The sequence below is a fragment of the Mustela putorius genome, unplaced genomic scaffold (assembly GCF_011764305.1).
Source record: "Mustela putorius furo isolate JIRA1106 unplaced genomic scaffold, ASM1176430v1.1 tig00000129_pilon_pilon_pilon, whole genome shotgun sequence".
Lineage (NCBI taxonomy): Eukaryota > Metazoa > Chordata > Mammalia > Carnivora > Mustelidae > Mustela > Mustela putorius.
Window position 1 is genome coordinate 42,574,541 of NW_025421290.1, and position 18,699 is coordinate 42,593,239.

The 18,699-nt window shown below is 44.1% G+C and overlaps 3 protein-coding genes and 1 pseudogene across 5 annotated transcripts; 2 read left to right on the forward strand and 2 right to left on the reverse strand.

Annotated features, from left to right (window-relative positions):
• Positions 1-920: 920 nt before the first annotated feature.
• MOAP1 (modulator of apoptosis 1) lies at positions 921-3,077 on the reverse strand. Its single transcript, XM_004754794.2, has 2 exons — positions 2,819-3,077; positions 921-2,714 (listed from the first exon to the last, which is right to left on the reverse strand). The coding sequence occupies exon 2, from the start codon at positions 2,596-2,598 to the stop codon at positions 1,549-1,551; it is 1,050 nt and encodes a 349-aa protein (XP_004754851.1). The 5' UTR covers positions 2,599-2,714; positions 2,819-3,077; the 3' UTR covers positions 921-1,548.
• A 49-nt stretch (positions 3,078-3,126) lies between these two features.
• Positions 3,127-5,438, forward strand: TMEM251 (transmembrane protein 251). 2 transcript variants are annotated; one of them, XM_045073014.1, is made up of 2 exons: positions 3,127-3,213; positions 4,110-5,438. In XM_045073014.1, exon 2 carries the CDS (start codon positions 4,126-4,128, stop codon positions 4,519-4,521), a length of 396 nt encoding a protein of 131 aa, XP_044928949.1. In that variant the 5' UTR covers positions 3,127-3,213; positions 4,110-4,125; the 3' UTR covers positions 4,522-5,438. The 2 variants fall into 2 exon arrangements, with proteins under 2 accessions (XP_044928949.1, XP_004754849.1); XM_004754792.3 differs by lacking the exon at positions 3,127-3,213 and adding an exon at positions 3,220-3,674.
• A 7,323-nt stretch (positions 5,439-12,761) lies between these two features.
• Positions 12,762-12,939, forward strand: LOC123390611 (annotated as a pseudogene).
• Positions 12,940-15,248: 2,309 nt separating this feature from the next.
• On the reverse strand, positions 15,249-18,682 carry GON7 (GON7 subunit of KEOPS complex). Of its 2 annotated transcripts, none has more exons than XM_004754790.3 (2): positions 18,406-18,682; positions 15,249-16,138 (listed from the first exon to the last, which is right to left on the reverse strand). In XM_004754790.3, the coding sequence occupies exons 1-2, from the start codon at positions 18,611-18,613 to the stop codon at positions 16,044-16,046; spliced, it is 303 nt and encodes a 100-aa protein (XP_004754847.1). In that variant the 5' UTR covers positions 18,614-18,682; the 3' UTR covers positions 15,249-16,043. The 2 variants fall into 2 exon arrangements, 1 of the variants encoding a protein (XP_004754847.1); XR_006604634.1 differs by having other exon boundaries at positions 16,003-16,138; positions 18,391-18,549.
• Between the last annotated feature and the right edge of the window lie 17 nt (positions 18,683-18,699).

Consider the following 18,699-nt stretch of genomic DNA (forward strand, 5'->3'; position numbering starts at 1 on the left):
TAGTTGTTTTGCCCTGGGCAAGTATTTTCTTAAGTTATTATTTATTTGTCAGAGAGAGGGTGCACACAAGCAAGGGGAGCTTTGGGCAGAGGGTGAATCAGGCTCCCTGCAGAGCAAGGAGCCCAGTGTGAGACTTGTTCCCAGGGTGTTGGGAACATGATGTGAGCTGCAGGCAGATGCTTAACAGACTGAGTCACCCAGGTACCCCCTTGAGCAAGTATTTTTAAACTTCTCTGTGCCCATTTCCACAAGTGAGAAACTGGATTTTCCTATATTGGAGGATTTTTAAGAGAATTCAACAAGAAAGCACATGAGGAAACTTTAATTTAGTCCAGTCTATCACGGAGAAGCATAGTACCTTTATTTCTTCCCTTTCACTCTCCAAATTTGACATGCTGATCCATTTGGAATACTCTTTGCCCTAATTTGTGTTTGATCTTGTTTCCTTCCCTCGTACATCAGTTGAAGATCCCTCTAGCAACCTCACTGAGAAAACTACTCCCCAGGGACACCTGGATGGCTCAGTCAGTTGAGCATTTGACTCTTGGTTTTGGCTCAGGTCATGATCTCAGGGTTGTTCGACTGAGCCCCACATTGGGCTCTGTGCTCAGTGAGCTGACTGCTTGAGATTCTCTTCTCTCTCTCTCCCCTGCTCACTCTTGCTCTCTCTCAAAAATAAATAAATCAGGAAGGAAGGAAGGAAGGAAGGAAGGAAGGAAGGAAGGAAGGAGAAAAGAAAAGAAAAGAGAAAAAGAAAAAGAAAAAAACTACTTTCTACCCACTGGGCCCTAAGAGGAAAATAGCCAAGGGACTAAGATTGTGTAACCTCAGTGTTTTTCAGATTTATGCTTTTGGAATTCTTTGTTCAAATGAAATCTCTCTTGGAATCTTGATATAAATAAAACATCTTAAAAAGGTCATTGTATCAGCATTCCTTTATTTTATAAGTTCACATACATCATTTTATAACACCTATTAAAATGACATTCAGAACCAGATGTTCTGATGACATGTATCAGAAATCCAGGGTTAGAAGTGACAGCTGCAAACTTATCAACCTCAGCATTTGATCCTGCCTGATTTGGACTGTACAGAATCAAGAGAATTGTGATTCAGACGGAAAATAACTTAGTATCTTAGCCACTGCTTGTATCTTCATAATAAACATAGGGCAATACACACCTAAAAACTACCTCTGATACATCATCACACCAGACACGCTACCCTTGCACACTACATAAGCTAACATCTCTGAGAGCACATGCATACATAGCGACGGGCCCTCTGTACAATTTTGTATGATAAATTCACAGGAGTAAATCTATATTCATAAATACTAGTGCAGAACTACATTCTTCCTAGTCTAGGACACCTTTGGGAGACACGAAACAGGCCCAGAAATGACAAAGGATTTAGACAGAGAACTGTACAGAATGAGCTCCTTGGCCGCGCAAGGAAGGGACTGATCAACGTCTATCATGAGGACACGCACTGTTCTACCTTCATGCTCTGCTTGCTGCCAGCTCTCCCTTCCCGGTTGCCTAAGACTCAGGACAAATGCCCTTCTTGGAGAAGGGCCTCCTCCTCCTCAGCTGCCTCTTCCTCCTTTATCAGCTCCAGCAGCTGCAGTAAGCCAGGGGCTGGGCCACCCTGCGGCAGGGCCAGCTTCCTGCGAAGGGTTCTGCACACGGCTCCAGCTAAGATTTGGTCTAGGCGGGCCTGATTCACAACATCCTTCTCAATTACTCCTCTCTCCACCAGCTTCTGTAATAAAGGCTCCAACCTTAGCACGTAAGCAGACAATTTCTCTTCATCCTTCTGGTAAGTGGTCAGATACTTGATCTGCAATTCCCTAGGATTATCAATCACCCCAAATACCTGCTCAAGAGCCTGCAGGCATTCAGCGACGGTAATGAAGGGATTGTCTGTCTTGAGGACGCGAATAACATCAAATGCTGGGCCTCTAAGGCTCTCTAGCAATCGCCGCCTTTTCTCCATATCCGACACCCGCCATGTCTTCATCATCTCAGTAGTATGAAACAGCCAGGATTCGAATTCTTCTTCTCCTGGCTCTGGAGGGTTACTGCCCGAGAACACTCTCAGCTTTTTGTATTTCAGGTACTGCAGAACAGGCTGAAGAGCCTCCTCTAAGGCCCGGGCCAACATAGGGGCCTGCACCTCTGGGATCATGTTCTGGCCTAGGTCAGAAGGGTCGTTTCCATATGCACGGGCTCTGGTCAGCTCCCCCAGCCTTGTGCCCTCTCCCTCTAAGAATTCATTTAATCTGCTTAACAATTCATTATCCAGGCCTGGGGGCTTAAAGATCACTCTCCAGACACCCCCCTTTCCAGGTATCTCCTTAGGGACCACAGCATGAGACGTCTCCTCAGTCAGTCCCACTAAGGCCACATTCCTGTTCTCATCCCGCCGGAACATTCTCCCGAGCAGTCTGCACTCGCCCAAGGGCGCCAAACCGGCCCGCAGAGCCTCCTCGATCTCCGCCACCGTGCAGGTCGGGGGGATGCCGGCAACCAACACCGCTCTCCGAGGGTCCACATCCATCCCCCGGCACCAGTCTTCCAAGAGCCTCAGCGTCATGGTGCCCCGAACAACGGATTGACATTCGAGTCCGGCCGGGGCACGGACGCCGCCGCGAGGCACGGCGTTTCCCCGCGGCACCCCCGCGGAGCGCCGGCAACGTCCCGACCCGAGGCCTGCGAGCACAAAGCAGCTGCGTTAGCGGCAGAGGTCAGTGACGCCAGCCCCGCACCTGAGGACGACCTCCCGGCCCGCCCCACTGCGACAAGCCGCGTCTCACCCTCTCCGCGGCCTCGCGCGCCCCTCGCCGCTCTGCAGTGTCCGCGCCCCGGACCGTCGCCGGCGCCGCGGGAGGCCGGCCTCTCCAGCACTCGGCGCCACCGGGGGATGGCGGCCCGCGCCGTCGCAGCCGCGCCACTGACCGCCGCGAGGCACCGGTGGCCGGGCCGAGCGGCCCCGAAGATGCCCGGACCGCCGCCCACGTGAAGGGAAGCGCCGGGGCCCGCGCGGCCGCAACCCCAGCCCCCGTCCCCGCCAGAGCGGAGCCCGGGCGCGCGCTGGGAGGCGGCCCGGCGTCGCGACGGGGCGGAGGGCGCGCGCTTCCGGCCCAAGCCGGAAGTCCCGACCGTGGCTGCATCCGGGACGGCGGGCGGGCGGGCCAAACGGGACAGGAAGGTGAGATCCGGGAGCTGCCGGTCTCTGCAGGCTCGGCCGGTGGCCGCTGCCCCGCTCTGGGCTCCCGGCGCCGCGAGGCGGAGAGGCCCGGGCCCGGCGCCGCCCGCGCAGCCCTGGTCGGGGTCGCCCGGCGCTGCAGCGCGGCGGGGGGCGGGGCCGGCTGCCGGGGAGGCCCGGGGTGGGGGTGCTGGGGAGCCTCCCGGCCCGGCCCGGGTGACACCGGCTGGGACTCCGGCCGCAGCGACAGGGGCCGGGCCGCCGCGTGACTGGCCGCTGTCACGCTGTGCTTAATCACAATTAGCTTGTGCTCCAGGCTGGCGGCGCTCCCATTTCTCCCAGCCGGTGACCCCGGGGATTTCTCTTATGGTGGCTTTCTCTGAAATGCCAAAACCACCCGAATATTCAGAACTGAGTGACTCTTTAACGCTTGCCGTGGGAACAGGAAGATTTTCGGGACCACTGTAAGTGTTTAAGAGTTACTGTCTTAACGTGGGGGCTCCGACATCGGTTTGACTTGTAGAATCTAGTGTTCACGTCCAAAACAGTACTGTGAAGGCAGAAACTATTTGGACCATAATGGTGAAGTGTTCCTTAGAAAACCAGTTTAATTCCAGTTTCTCAAGGGAAGGTGTGCTGGACCTATTTAAGCCGGATACAGAGATTGATTAATTCTGTGGGACTTACATAAAAAGCACTTTCAGTATATGCTGAAACTTTACTTTCTCTTAACTATTACATAAAGCAACAAGCTGTGCATTGTTTACATTTCTTAGGAAATGTGAATTTAATAATTTCAAACCTTAAATGCACTAATGGGGAGTCGTTGCGATGACAGCATTACTAGACCCTAACTTTTTTTTTCTTTTCTTTTTTCTTTTTTTTTTTTTAATTTGAAGGCACAGAGCATGGAGAATGATGAACTTCCGTCAGAGGATGGGATGGATTGGAGTGGGATTGTATTTGTTAGCAAGTGCAGGAGCGTTTTACTATGTTTTTGAAATCAATGAGACTTACAACAGGCTGGCCTTGGAACACATTCAGCAGCACCCAGAAGAGCCCCTTGAAGGAACCACATGGACACACTCCTTGAAAGCTCGGTTACTCTCCCTGCCTTTTTGGTTTTGGACAGTTATTTTTCTGATACCTTATTTACAGATGTTTTTGTTCCTTTATTCTTGTACAAGAGCTGACCCCAAAACGGTGGGCTACTGCATTATCCCCATATGCTTGGCAGTCATTTGCAATCGCCACCAGGCATTTGTCAAGGCTTCTAATCAGATCAGCAGACTACAACTGATTGATACGTAGAATCGGTCACCATTTTTTCCTTACAGTTACAAAACTGCCACTACCGTATGGAGCCTGGTCACAAGACTGCAGTTTCTTCACAGATCTCAGGAAGTTGTGGTGGGGCAGAGGCTTTCTAAAAAGTGTGACTAGGGGGCTATCTTTATCTGAATAATAATGAATTTTTAAGTTGAAGCCTGAGATACAGTACTACAAAATCATGTTGATGACTTCAGATTTTGGAAGTAAAATCGTGTCTGTTATTTGCATTCTTTAGAAACTTGAATAAGTACCTGAACTCCCATTTTTATTCTACTGTGCAACATAGTGATGATTCATAAATTTTTCCTTTGGGGAAAAAAATGAGTATGAACATTTCCATTGTGCTTAATGTAAAGAGGTCCAAACATGGTCATAAAGTTTAAATTTTATACAATTAACTTGGCTTGCTTTAGAATTCTTCAAACTAAAACACCAATTCAGCGTGTTGTAACTAAGCCAACTATTTCTGCTTGCTTGCTACCAGTTTGTGAGAAATTGGTATAAAATTACTGAGGTGATGGCTGTCTTGATAAGTAAAATTTGTGCTTCCTTTTGGTAATGCTGTCAGCATTATCAGTGTTATTAATGCTACTAGTTTTTAAAAGATTACTTGGGAAGAAACTAAATGTTTGAAAGTTGAGAAATCTTAACACATAGAGGATGGAAACAAGGTGTTCAGTGGAAATATTTAGTCTGGTCCCTGTCAGATGTGTGACACCCTTCTAAAATACTACCAGTTGTCATCCTTCTGATTTTCTTTTCTGGCCTAAGGTCCAGTCTTCAGGTCTTCAGGCAACAGGTGATTTGCATGAAGATGTGATCTGTGTGCTTCTTCCTTTGCATTTGTACTTACTACCTCATGTCTGGTACCAATACAAAGAACTAAAACATGGAAATATCAGATTTTAGGATTTTTTTTTCCTTTTTTTTTTTTTCTGGGCGGGATCAAGATGTATTTTTATGTAGTTGTGTCATTAGTACCAAGGCAGTGTTTTACACTGATAGATTTAAATAATCATAATCTTTTTTGGTGCTTTTTCTTTTGGGCTCTGTTCTAAGAGGTTGACAGAATTAACTCATTTAATCCTCTCAACAACCCTAAGAAAACAGTTATCCAGATTTTACAGATAAAGCCACTGAGGTAGCGAAGTAAAGTAACTTGCTTGTTCAGGTCACACACCTGGGAAGCAGCAGAGCGAGAGGTATGATGCCTTTATCCTAACCACCGACCTGCAGTGCTTTTCACAAATGACATGTTTCACGGTGCTGTCTGCTGGGCCCTGCCAAAGGATGGAAATGGCATTATTGAAAGTTTTTTCTCGTCTGAGCTACTGACAACCTAAAAGTGTTCTAACAACCTCAGCGTTCAAGTCTGACTTGGCTAGAATGGAAGGCTGAACATTCCACAGCAAGCTTTACTTGAAAGAGCAGGTACCTCTGTAACTCAAAAGCAGCAGGTAATCTCCAGGTAACCTTCTCCAGGTAACTGATCTCACTTTCCCTTTACTTCTTCCAGAGGTCTGGTGACTGAAATGCTACAGTTTTTGATACAATGCTCGGACTGTCCACAGTAGTTAGCAGCTTGAAATACCCGTTTCTGTGAGGGTCAGATAACCAAATCACTTGGCATCTTTTGAGTACTTAACTAGTAGTATGCATAGTGCCATCATTGTTTTCTGAGTGATTTCCATCTTTCTTCACAACAGGCTATGAGGCAGGTACGCGCTGGTACTAGTGCCATTTTGCAGAAGAGGAAGCACAGGAATTAATAACTTGCCCGTGGTCACACAGCAAGGACGTGGAAAAGCCAGGATTTGAACTCAGGATGTCTGGCTTCAGATCCCCCGGCCCTATCACCTCGTTCTACTGCTTTGCAGAAGAAAGGATAATTTGAGGAGAATCACTGAGCAGTTTCTGATTTGATTTGATTAGTTATGAGGCAGTGGTAGTTTGAAAATGATTGATTTAAGAAAATTATTTCAATTTTTAAAATTTCATAAATGGTTGATATAATGCAAGGTTTGTGAGTCTATCACTTGTCTTATAAAGTAGTAATTCTTATTCATTAAAGTAGACTTTATCTTTTATTATTTATTTATTTATTTGACAGAGATCACAAGTAGGCAGAGGTAGGCTGGAGGGGTGGAGGGCGGCCGTGGGGAAGCAGGCTCCCTGCTGAGCAGAGATCCTGATGCTGGGCTCGATCCCAGAACCCTGGGATCATGACCTGATTTTTTTTTTTTTTTAAAGATTTTATTTATTTATTTGACAGAGATCACAGTAGGCAGAGAGGCAAGCAGAAAGAGAGGGGGAAGCAGGCTCCTTGCTGAGCAGAGAGCCCGATGCGGGGCTCGATCCCAGGACGCTGGGATCATGACCTGAGCGGAAGGCAGAGGCTTTAGCCCACTGAGCCACCCAGGTGCCCCTGATTTTTTTTTTTAAGAATTTATTTATTTTATTTGACAGAGATTACAAGTAGGCAGAGAGGCAGGCAGAGAGAGAGGAGGAAGCAGGCTCCCTGCCGAGCAGAGAGTTCGATGAGCTGGGCTCGATCCCAGGACCCTGGGATCATGACCTGAGCCGAAGCCAGAGGCTTTAACCCATTGAGCCACACAGGCGCCCTGACTTTATCTTTTATATTTCAGATTTTAGTATTTGGTGATTTAGAAAGTGCTTGATCTATCTCTATCTTTCAAGAGCAGATTGCCTTGGTAGTAGAAGTATTAAAATAGAGTGGGAGTAATTCAGTACTTCCAAATGTAATTACTAAATTACAGATTGCAGGATTAATGTTTTTGATTATTTAGGAATTAATTACCCAAGTTGTGAGTTATTCCTGTTTTGTCTGTGGCTATTTGATAGTTCAAAGCAGGGCACCTGGGTGGCTCAGCCAGTTAAGCGCCTGCCTTCGGCTCAGGTCATGATCCCAGGGTACTGGGATTAAGTCACACTTCAGGCTCCCCGCTTTTCAGGGAGCCTGCTTCTCCTTCTCCCTCTGCCTGTCACTACCCCTGCTTGTGCTCACTCTCCCTCTGTGTCAAATAAATAAATAAAATCTTTTAAAAAATTTCTAATAGATCCAAGCATTCTTTGTAGAGGGAAAGGTGAAATTAATCCAGTGATTAGGTTGAGGAGGAGGTTAAGCTGATGGAGAGGAAACCTGTATCTTGATATTTACATCAGTACAGTAAGCAGTAAGTACAGGATTGGATACATGGAAATATAGGAAGTGCTTCAGGGATTTTAGGGAAAGGACAAGCATCCCAGAATTCATAATTGAGTATCTGCTTCCAGAAATAAAAAGTTAATATCCCCTAGTTGCTTAATTCTTCCCCCTAGTTGCTTAATAAGTCACCTTATTTGCAACCACATCTGAAATGAAGTAAAACCTGTTGTGTGTTTTTCATGGAAATATGCCAGATATTTTATTGTTTTTGAATGTGCCAGGATAGAGAATAGATAATTAAATTGGAGAAACATGTAATTCTTGGAGCTTTAGTCACTATATTACTTTTCTAGTTTTAAAGATGCCACCAGTTTTTTAATTTTATTTTTTAAAAGTGGGGGGCAACGGAGAGGGAGAGAGAATCTCAAGCAGACTCCACACTGAGCCTGATGGGCCTGATCTCGCCTGAGATCATGACTTGAGCTGAAATCAAGAGTCAGACACTTAACCAACTGAGCTGTTCCTATGGCAGCTTGAGATGATCTGGGCAAGCAGCACTGGGAGTCCCATGAGGGGCCTATCAGGCCCTCCACTCCAGGGGCGTTGTCAAGTGTGGACATGATCATACAGAGTAGACTGTAGGCGGCTGCCTGCCAGAGGCCAAGTTCAGGAACAAGGTGTATTTTTGGCTCCAGTTCCTCCCTTCCAGATTATTCTGAACCAGATTATTATATCAGGGTTTTGCCTCCCACTCTACCAAAACTTTCCTGTTGTCAAGAGGTCACTGGTCACTTACACATCACCCAATGGTCAAGACTCACCCCTTGTCCTTGAGATATTTTCTTCAGTTGGTTTCTGGATCACTGCTGTCCAATAGAGCTTTAGTGATGATGGAACTGTTTTATATCTGTATTGTCCAAATCAGTAGCTACTAGCTGCATGAAATGAGCCCTTGAGATGTGGCTAATGTGACTGAGGAACTGAATTTTAAATTTTAATTAGTACAGCCACATGTGGCTAGCAGCTACCCGATTTTACTCCAGTTCTAGACTCCTCCCTGGTTTGCCTTCTTCCTCTTCAACTGTTCCTGTCTCCTTTGCTGGCTCCTCCCTGGGGCTCTGCCCAGTTTCTGAATGTTGACATCCTCCAGTTCTCATCTCTATACTCAATCCCCTTGGTCATCCTATCCTGGTTTATGGCTTCAAGTGCCCAAATTTATATTACTACCTTGCATATCTCCTGAGCTCCACACTTGGATATCCAACTGCCTGTTTGGCATTTACTAAGATGTCTTACCAGGCATCTGAGATTTAACCTGTCCAAAACCAAGCTCTTCATTTCTCTCCGCACCAAAATCTGCTCAAGTCCCCTCTAAGTCTATCGAACAAGTGGCAAGAGATTCTTTTAAAATGTTACTTCTCAAAACCCCTCCTATAGCTTCCCTACTGAAAATAAAACTCAAAAGTTCTTAACATGGCTTGCAAAGTCCTAAATAACTGGCTCTTGACCATTTTCTACTATTCTGTCCACCCCTCATCCCACTCTAGCCTCACCGATCTTCCTGCTGATTCTAGAATGTACCAGAAAAACCTATTTCAGGGCTTATGCACTCTGTATGTTCTGTCTGGTTGCTCAGCCCTGGCCAAGGCTCTATCACTGTCTTCAACCCTTTGCTCAGTTGTCAGCCTTATGAGGCTGCCTCTGACCAGCCTGTTTAAAATTAAGCATCCTCCTTCCCTGTTTTTCTCCACGCACTTAACATCACATGACACGTTACACATTTTGTCTAACTCCATGAGGGCAGGGATTTTGTCTCTTCGCTCTTGTTTGTATACCCTGTGCCTAGAACAGTGCCTAGCACACAGTAGGTGCTCATAATTATTTATTACATGAGTAATAATTGATTTTTACTGCCATCGAATACCTCGTTCATTAGACTGCAGAGCAATCTGGTTTGCTCTCCAGAGAACATAAAGGTTAAAGTTAACATTTTCTACTAAGTGCAAAGTCCCATCTGTCACATGTTCAAGATAAGTTTAGTGGTTAAGCTTTCTCAGGTTTCAGCACGTAGTGATATAGTCTTTCTGAGGCCAAGATTTAAATGGAGTCCATTTATTTTTGCCAGCAGCTATGATGTTGGTTGTCTAGGGATGTTCCTTATTCATGCAGGAAAAAAAAAAAAAACCCAAAAACATAAACCACACTTACAAACAAGGTTTGAGGTGGTGAGATTAGAGTCTTGAGCAATTCTCAAGTTACAATCATGAAGATAACAGTTTTCTGAATCATCAAGTGTCATGCCGACCTCTTAGAGCTACAGCCCACCACTGGGGCACTCTGGAGTTTAAGGCAGTATCTTGGCCCCATAAATGGCTCACTTAAAATCATAATGTGTTTTGAGAAGTTAGTTCCATTTCCAGCAGAATTTGTGGCACTGGAGTAAATTTCTGTTTTTCTTTTTGCATTGGAGTTAATTTCTATTTAAAATTGTACCCCGATGGCCTTGTTGCTGCCCCAATGTGAGCTGCTACTTTTTAAATAGAAGCTTACATTCTAGTATTCACTGTTCCCTGGGACATGTCTTTAAATAGAGCAATTCTGATCCCAAAGGTCACCTGAGAACTGGAAGAGTTAGGGCAACACTATAAAATTCATTTTATACTTTGAGAATAATGCACTGGCAAGAGGGCATCTTTTTCAAGGTTAAAACTAGGCATATCGGTTTTAGAAAAACCTCTTTTTTTTCTTTTTAAAGATTTTATTTGGCAGACAGAGATCACAAGTAGGCAGAGAGGCAGGCAGAGAGAGAGAGAGGAGGAAGCAGGCTCCCTGCTGAGCAGAGAGCCCGATGTGGGGCTCGATCCCAGGACCCTGGGATCATGACCTGAGCCGAAGGCAGAGGCCTCAACCCACTGAGCCCCCCAGGCGCCCCACCTTTTTTTTTTTTTTTTTTAAACGGTGTCCTACCTCATATTAGTGCACTTTCCTTACCTCTATAGAAGTCATGTTCTGCTCCCTTTTCTGACAAAGTAGTAGTCAGAGGGGAAATGTGGATTTTTATTTTATTTATTTAAAAGATTTTATTTATTTGACAGAGAGAGAGTGAACATGTGCACAAGTGGGCACAGCAGCAGTCAGAGGGACAGGGAGAAGCAGGCTCCCCACTGAGCAGGGAGCCTGATGCAGGGCTGGATCTATCCTGGGATCATGACCTGAGCCAAAGACAGATGCTCAACCAACTGAGCCATCCAGATGTTCCTGGATTTTTTTAAATTTTCTTTTTTTAAGATTCTTTTTTTTTTTTTTAAAGATTTTATTTATTTATTTGACAGAGAGAAATCACAAGTAGATGGAGAGGCAGGCAGAGAAAGAGAGAGGGAAGCAGGCTCTCCGCCGAGCAGAGAGCCTGATGCGGGACCCGATCCCAGGACCCTGAGATCATGACCTGAGCCGAAGGCATCGGCTTAAACCACTGAGCCACCCAGGCGCCCCTTTTTTTAAGATTCTTAAAAGATTTTTTCAAAAAGAATTCTAAAGATTTTTAAAAGATTATTTATTTGAAAGAGAGAGAGTGTGTGCATGCACAGGTGGAGGGGGCCAAGGGAGAGGGAGAATCTTAAGCAGACTCTGCACTGAGCGTGAAGCCCAACACAGGGCTCATCCCATGACCCTGAGTTCATGACCTGACCCAAATCAAGAGTCAGCTGTTCGACTGAGCCACCCAGGTGCCCTGATTTTTTATTCTTTCCTTTTTTGAGAGGGACAGGAAGAGAGAGATTCTTTTTTTTTTTTTTTTTTTTTAAAGATTTTACTTATTTGACAGAGATCACAAGTAGGCAGAGAGGCAGGCAGGGGGAAAGCAGGCTCCCTGGTGAGCAGAGAGCCCCATACAGGGCTCAATCCCAGGATCCTGGGATCACGACTTGAGGCAAAGGCAGAGGCCTTAACCCACTGAGCCACCCAAATGCCCCCGAGAGAGATTCGTAAGCAGGCTTCATGCCCAGCCCAGAGCCTGACTTGGAACTCAATCTCATGACCCTGAGATCATGACCTGAGCCAGAATCAAGAGTCAGACACTTAACTGACTGAGCCTCCCAGGCATCCCTTTGTTTTGGTTTTTAAGTCTAGATTAGTTAATTTTATTTTCATTTCCTTTTTTTTTTTTTTTTTTAAGATTTTATTTATTTGTCAGAGAGAGTGAGTGAGAGCGAGCACAGGCAGACAGAGTGGAAGGCAGAGTCAGACGGAGAAGCAGGCTCCCTGCGGAGCAAGGAGCCGGATATGGGACTCGATCCCAGGACGCTGGGATCATGACCTGAGCCGAAGGCAGCTGCTTAACCAACTGAGCCACCCAGGCGTCCCATTCATTTCCTTTTTTTTTTTAAAGATTTTATTTATTTATTTGACAGAGTTCACAAGTAGGCAGAGAGGCAGGCAGAGAGAGAGGGGGAAGCAGGCTCCCTGCTGAGCAGAGAGCCCAATGTGGGGCTTGATCCCAGGACCCTGGGTTCATGACCTGAGCTGAAGGCAGAGGCTTTAACCCACTGAGCCACCCAGGTACCCTAGATTAGTTAATTTTTGCCCTGAATTACTTACATGAGAAATGTATTAAACTGTTAATATGGCTGGTCTACCCTTACTAAATTTAAAGTATAATTTTTTCAAATTAAAAATTGAGGTGCCTGGCTGGCTCAGTCAGTAGAACATGTGACGCTGGATCGTTGGGCATAGAGCTTACTTAAAAAAAACAAAATCGGGGTGCCTGGGTGGCTCGGTGGGTTAAGCTCTGCCTTCAGCTCAGGTGATGCGTGGTCTCAGGGTTTGGGGATCAAGCCCCGCATGGGGCTCTCTGCTCAGCAGGGAGCCTGCTTCTCCTCTCTCTCTGCCTACTTGTGATCTCTGTCAAATAAACAAATAAAATCTTTTAAAAATAAAAAATAAAATAAAAAAATTAAAAGATCATTTGACAGTTTCAATAACTTTTGAAGAACAGTAACTTTTTCTGTATTTGTGTAGAAAAATACAAAATATGTTTCTTTAAAATGCAAAGAGAAGCTTTGCGCAGTGGCAGTATCATAGCCAATGAGGTTTATCTGTGGCGTGATTATTGCTAATTAAAATGCAAAGAGAACAAGAGTGTACAGTGAAAAGTCTCTCTGTTATTCCCAACCCAACCCCCTCTGCTCAGCAGATTTCTGGTTATTTATTTATTTTACAGAGATTACAAGTAGTCAGAGAGGCAGGCAGAGAGAGAGAGAGGGGGAAGCAGGCTGAGCAGAGAGCCTGATGTGGGGCTCAATCCCAGGACCCTGAGATCATGACCTGAGCCAAAGGCAGAGGCTTAACCACTGAGCCACCCATACCCCTGGCTAACCTTTTAGATACCCAATGTGTATCTAGCCAATATCCTCCATGAGTAGCATTCTACACGCTGTTTTCATTTACTAGTTTTCATTTACCAGCACATCCTAGAGATTGCTCTTTAATACACAGAGCTACACTTTGGTCTTTTTAAATGGTCATGCAAAATTATTATATTAATATTCTATTTTTATTTAATTGACTAGCATCTTGAGAATGGACATTTAGGTTCTGTTTTTATTTTAACCAGAGTCTGCAAGTGGGCATTTAGGTTCTTTACAGTCTTATTACTAAGGATGAAGCTACAATGAATAGTGCTGTAAATAGATCTGTGCACGTGTGTGCTATTATCACTGGATTCATTTCTATAAATGAAATTGTTCAGTCAAAGAACAATACCTCTAACATTTTGACAGAAGTGCCCACTTGGCTTTCAAAGAGCTTGTATCAAATCACACTCTCACCATCAGGATTGTATACCCCTCACATCCTTTCCAGTTCAGTATTGCATCAAAACTTTTTTTTTTTTTATAGATTTTATTTATTTATTTGACAGAGAGAGATCACAAGTAGGCAGAGAGGCAGGCAGAGAGAGAGGAGGAAGCAGGCTCCTTGCTGAGCAGAGAGCCCGATGCGGGACTCGATCCCGGGACCCCGAGATCATGACCTGAGCCGAAGGCAGCGGCTTAACCCACTGAGCCACCCAGTGCCCCTGCATCAAAACTTTTGATCTTTTAGTCTGAAAAGTAAAAAATGGTATTACATTGTGGCTTTGATTTTATTTGAAATAGCACCTTTTTTCAATTAAAAGCCATGTGGATTTCTTATGTTCCTGCCATTCCCTTCCTTTGCCCACTTCTCTGGTCCCTCTGATTGGTACATATGAGATCTATAAAAGGCAGTAATTCTTATTTGTGCTGAAAATACAAAATACCTTTTCCCTCTTTGTCCTTTTCTAGCTGCCTTTTTTCCCCCCCTATTTGGTATTGCTTTGGTTACATAAATGGGCTTAAGTGGAAGGCTGATGTTCCAAGTGAAACAATACTTTAAAGATATGAAGGGGTACCTGGGTGGCTCAGCAGGTTAGAGCCTCTGCCTTCAGCTCAGGTCATGATCCCAGGGTCCTGGGATTGAGTCCTGCATTGGGCTCTCTGCTCAGTGGGGAGACTGCTTCCCCATGCCCCTGCCTGTCTCTCTGCCTACTTGTGATCTCTGTCAAATAAATAAATAAAATCTTAAAAAAAAAGATATTGAAATATTAAAAGGTATCTAAATTCAGTTTCCTTAATAGCATGTACCTTCTAAGCTATAGACTTCAGTATGTGTAACTGGGAAAGTACTTTGGTAATCTTTTTTTTTTGTAATTTTTTAAAAGTTTTTTTTCTTTTTTTAGATTTTATTTATTTGACAGGGAGAGACACAGGGAGAGAGGGAACACAAGCATGGGGAGTGGGAGAGGGAGAAGCAGGCCTCCTGCAGAGCAGAGAGCCTGATGCAGGGCTTGATCTCAGAACCCTGGGATCATGACCCAAGCCGAAGGCAGATGCTTAACGACTGAGCCACCCAGGCGCCCCAAGGTTTTTCATTTTAAATTTTATTTGTTTGACAGAGAGAGACACAGTGAGAGAGGGAACACAAGCAGGGGAGTGAGAGAGGGAGAGGTAGGCTTCCCTCCGAGCAGGGAGCCTGATGCCAGGCTTGATTCCACGACCATGGAATCATGAACTGAGCCGAAGACAGACGCTTAATGACTGAGCCACCCAGGTGCCTGACAAACACCTATTCTAAGATTCAATTCATTTCAGAAATAAATCATATAATATATAAGGTTACTTTTTTTTTTTTAAGATTTTATTTATTTATTTGCCAGAGATCACAAGCAGGCGGGGTGGGGGCGGTTGCGGGGAGCAGGCTCCCTGCCAAGCAGAGAGCCAGATGTGGGCCTCCATCCCAAGACCCTGGGATCATGACCTGAGCTGAAGGCAGAGGGCTTAACCCACTGAGCCACCCAGGCACCCCTGTAAGGTTACTTCTAAGATTCTGTAACTATTTGTATTTCCTTATATGCATGCTACTTGATTTCTTTGCATTTTAGCTACATAAATGAATCAGGAAACATGCACATTAAATACAAAATGTCTTCGTCCCACCGACAAGCACAAAGGAACACACACACACATTTTAGGAATATATATGTATTTTAAAGGATTCAATCGTACTTCAGTAAGCAAAATCAAAGCATGGATACAGGATGAGAAATACCTTATGTTATAGTCAATACAGATTGTTTAAGTTAAAGACTTACATCTGTGTTTATGTACATAACATGTTACAGCATAAAATCACACCCAACTTAGCTCTCTTCAGGTACAAGTTAAATATATATTTGTTGAATGATATCATCTCTGGAGGTCTGAATATTGGGTGTGAGTGGGGATTCTAGGTTTCCTTGGGTCTCTCTCAAGAGCTCATCTCACTCCTTCAGTACTTCTTTTCCCATTTTCCTTCTTCTTACACAGAACTACCGTTCTTAAATTTAATATCCAATTTTCACCACTTGCTCGTATCACATGGTTCTTTCAAATGTTATTGTCCAAGAACTGACATGTATTTTTTATAACAAGCAGAAGCCAAAAGATGTAGACATCACACAATTTCATTCAATGGTTGTTTAAAAAGCAGAAAACAATAAAAATTCAGTTGCCAACTTAGAAGAGGATTTTATACATCATTAAGTGTTCTATTTTATTTCCATGGTCTGAAATTTACTTCTCATTCAAGAAAGCAGATTCATTTCTAAACATTTATTGTATCTTTCTTTGCTGGAAACAGAAGAAACTTTTTTTCTTTGACAAAGTTGTCCTAGGGGAATAAAACAAATGCTTTTCCAAATTAGAGCTCAAGTCTTTCCTAAATGTCACTGTGGGGTAATTCAGATATAGTAGCAGCCTTTAAAATTTCATAAAAGCTACTGTTAAGATGGTGGTTTGGGCCGTTTTGCAGATGGTCCATCTGAGTTAGTTCTGTTATCAGTGTTATTTTCATCTTCTGCATCATCTTCATCATCACCTTTTAAAATAAATATTTGTTGTATGACAATATGTTTGGTGGTTCAAAGAAAGAGACTGCTAAAATGGTTGATAATGATATTTCAACTTTAAGGGTTAATAAAATCATGCATATAACAGATTAAAGTATGTATGGTTAAAAAGATTTCAAGAATTTTGGTGTTTGAAATATTTCTTATCACTTTTTTTGGGAGATAAAATTCATAGACCATAAAATTCACTTTAAGGTATATGAATTGTATCTCCAAAAAAAGTGATGATAGATTTTAAATTTTAAGGTGTACAATTTCTTGATTTGTTGTATATTCCCTAGGTTGACCAACTGTCACCACTATTTAATTCTAGAACATTTTCATCATCCCAGAAAGAAATCTCACACCCATTAACAACCACTTTCCATTCCCGTTAGCCATTGGCCACCTCTAATCCACTTTCTACTTCCATAGATTTCTCTATTCTGGACATTTCATATAAATGGAATTATAAAATATGTGGCCTTTTTGTCTGCCTCTCTTCACTCAACATATTTTTAAAGTTCATTCACACTGTAGTGTTTATTGGTACTTCCTTTTTATTGTTGAACAGTACTCCACTGATGGATACACCACATTTTGTTTATCCACATCAGGTGATGGACTTCTGTGCTGTTTCCAATTTCTAGTTATTATAAAACAGTGCTGCTACGAACATTCATGAATATGCTTTCATGTGAATGTGTTTCCAGTTCTCTTTGTGCAGAACTAGGAATGGAATGAGTGGAATTTCTGGGTCATATAACTTTATGTTTAACTATTTGAGGAACTGCCGAACTGTTTTCCAAAGAAGGTATAACATTTCATATTTCCACCAGCAATGTATAAGGCCTCCAATTTCTTCACAACCTAGCCAGCACTTGTTATTGTTCTTTCTGATTACAGCCATCCTAGTAAGCATGATGGGTTTTTTATTGTGGTCTTCGTTAGCATTTTTCTGATGGCCAGTGACGCTGAACATCTTTTCATGAGCTTACTGACCATTTGTATATTTCATCTGGAGAAATGTCTATTCAGATCCTTTGCATATTTGATAACTGGATTATTTGTAACCCAATTTCACTACTTAGTACTTTTTAGAGTTCTAACACTTTTCTTTAGTAATTGTTAATAATTTTTAAATTTTGGACATTTGTTGAGATAGAATTCCTATAACACAAAAATGCACCATTTCAATCTCTATTACTTTTAACAAAGGAAATTCAAACCTAAGCTTTATGGGGTCTTCATTTAATATACAAAAACATGTTCTCCAATACAAAGACACTACAGACCTGCCATTAATGGAATAGGTGGCGGCTATTTTTCCAGTATTTTAAGAAATGGCTCTAGCTATAATCCAATGACAACACTTTCAACAGATTAGAGAAGTACTTCTGGAGCCAAGAAACAGGACTTCACTTTTAAGGTAGGTGGCAACACCCAATTAACGTATTCATGGCACCAATCTATTGTCTGCACTCAGTATAATGGTCTGAGTTCACATTATCTGTAACTGTCAAGATGGGAAAAAAAAAAAAAGTACAGTACAGTTTAAGCCCCTCTTCAGAGGTGTTAAGTCCTGATTCAAGAATTTAATTCTTGGGTTCTTCAGCTCAGGGCAGAAAATGTACCTTACCTTTTTCTGTATTCACCTGAATTTCACATTTCTCCTTTCAAACTGTGCCTTCTAAAATGGGATAGGGGAAAGGAGTCCCTGGGAGTTAGAGCTCCTTAAACTGACGTCTTCATAACCGATTCTGCGATAGATGGCAGTCTCCCTAACATGTTTGTAATTTCAACCCGGGGAATGCTCATTTTCATCCTTCAACCCCCAACCCTAAAGTCATGCCCCTTTTCTGAAGCCTTCCTGGGTCCTCTGAGCGTGCAGTGTTTACTGAGGGCCCTGGGGTCATACTTCTAGTCTGTAGTAAGTGTTTGCTTGTCTAACCCCACCAGCCTGAGAGTTCCACAAGGCCAGGAACTGAGCGGCATTCACCTCATTCATTCTTTTCCAAGAGCACAGCCCAGCGCCTGGCAGGGTACTAGGCACTCAGCATGGGTCCCCCCCCACCACCTCCCCGCTTTGGCATAAATGGAAAGAGTCGCGAAAACGCTTAAGTAGAAGCAGCCCAGATAACACGATAACAATTTTTAGTTGGATTCTTCTTCCCTCGAGGCTTTCTCCAAGTCGGCCACTCTCCCCGGGCTCCCCTGCCCCGCCCTCCTGTCGCTCCAGCACCTTCTCAGGGCTCACCGTCCATGGCCTCTTCTGGAGCCGCCGCCTCCTGGTCTGGCGCTGCCTGCTGTACCAGGGGGCCGAAGAGCTCGATCACCAGCTCTCTCATCTGGGCCACACCAGACAGCAGGCCCTGGAAAGGGTCCGCGTCGTCCGGCGTCTCACAGGGCACCCGCAGCAGCTGCGGCTGCCCATCCAGCCCGACGTACTCGCCCGACAACTCCATGACGACCGCTGAGCTTCAACAGCGAGAGTCTGGGAAGTACCATCCGGAAGCGGAAGTCAACACGCGGCCGGCGCGGGCGGGCGCAG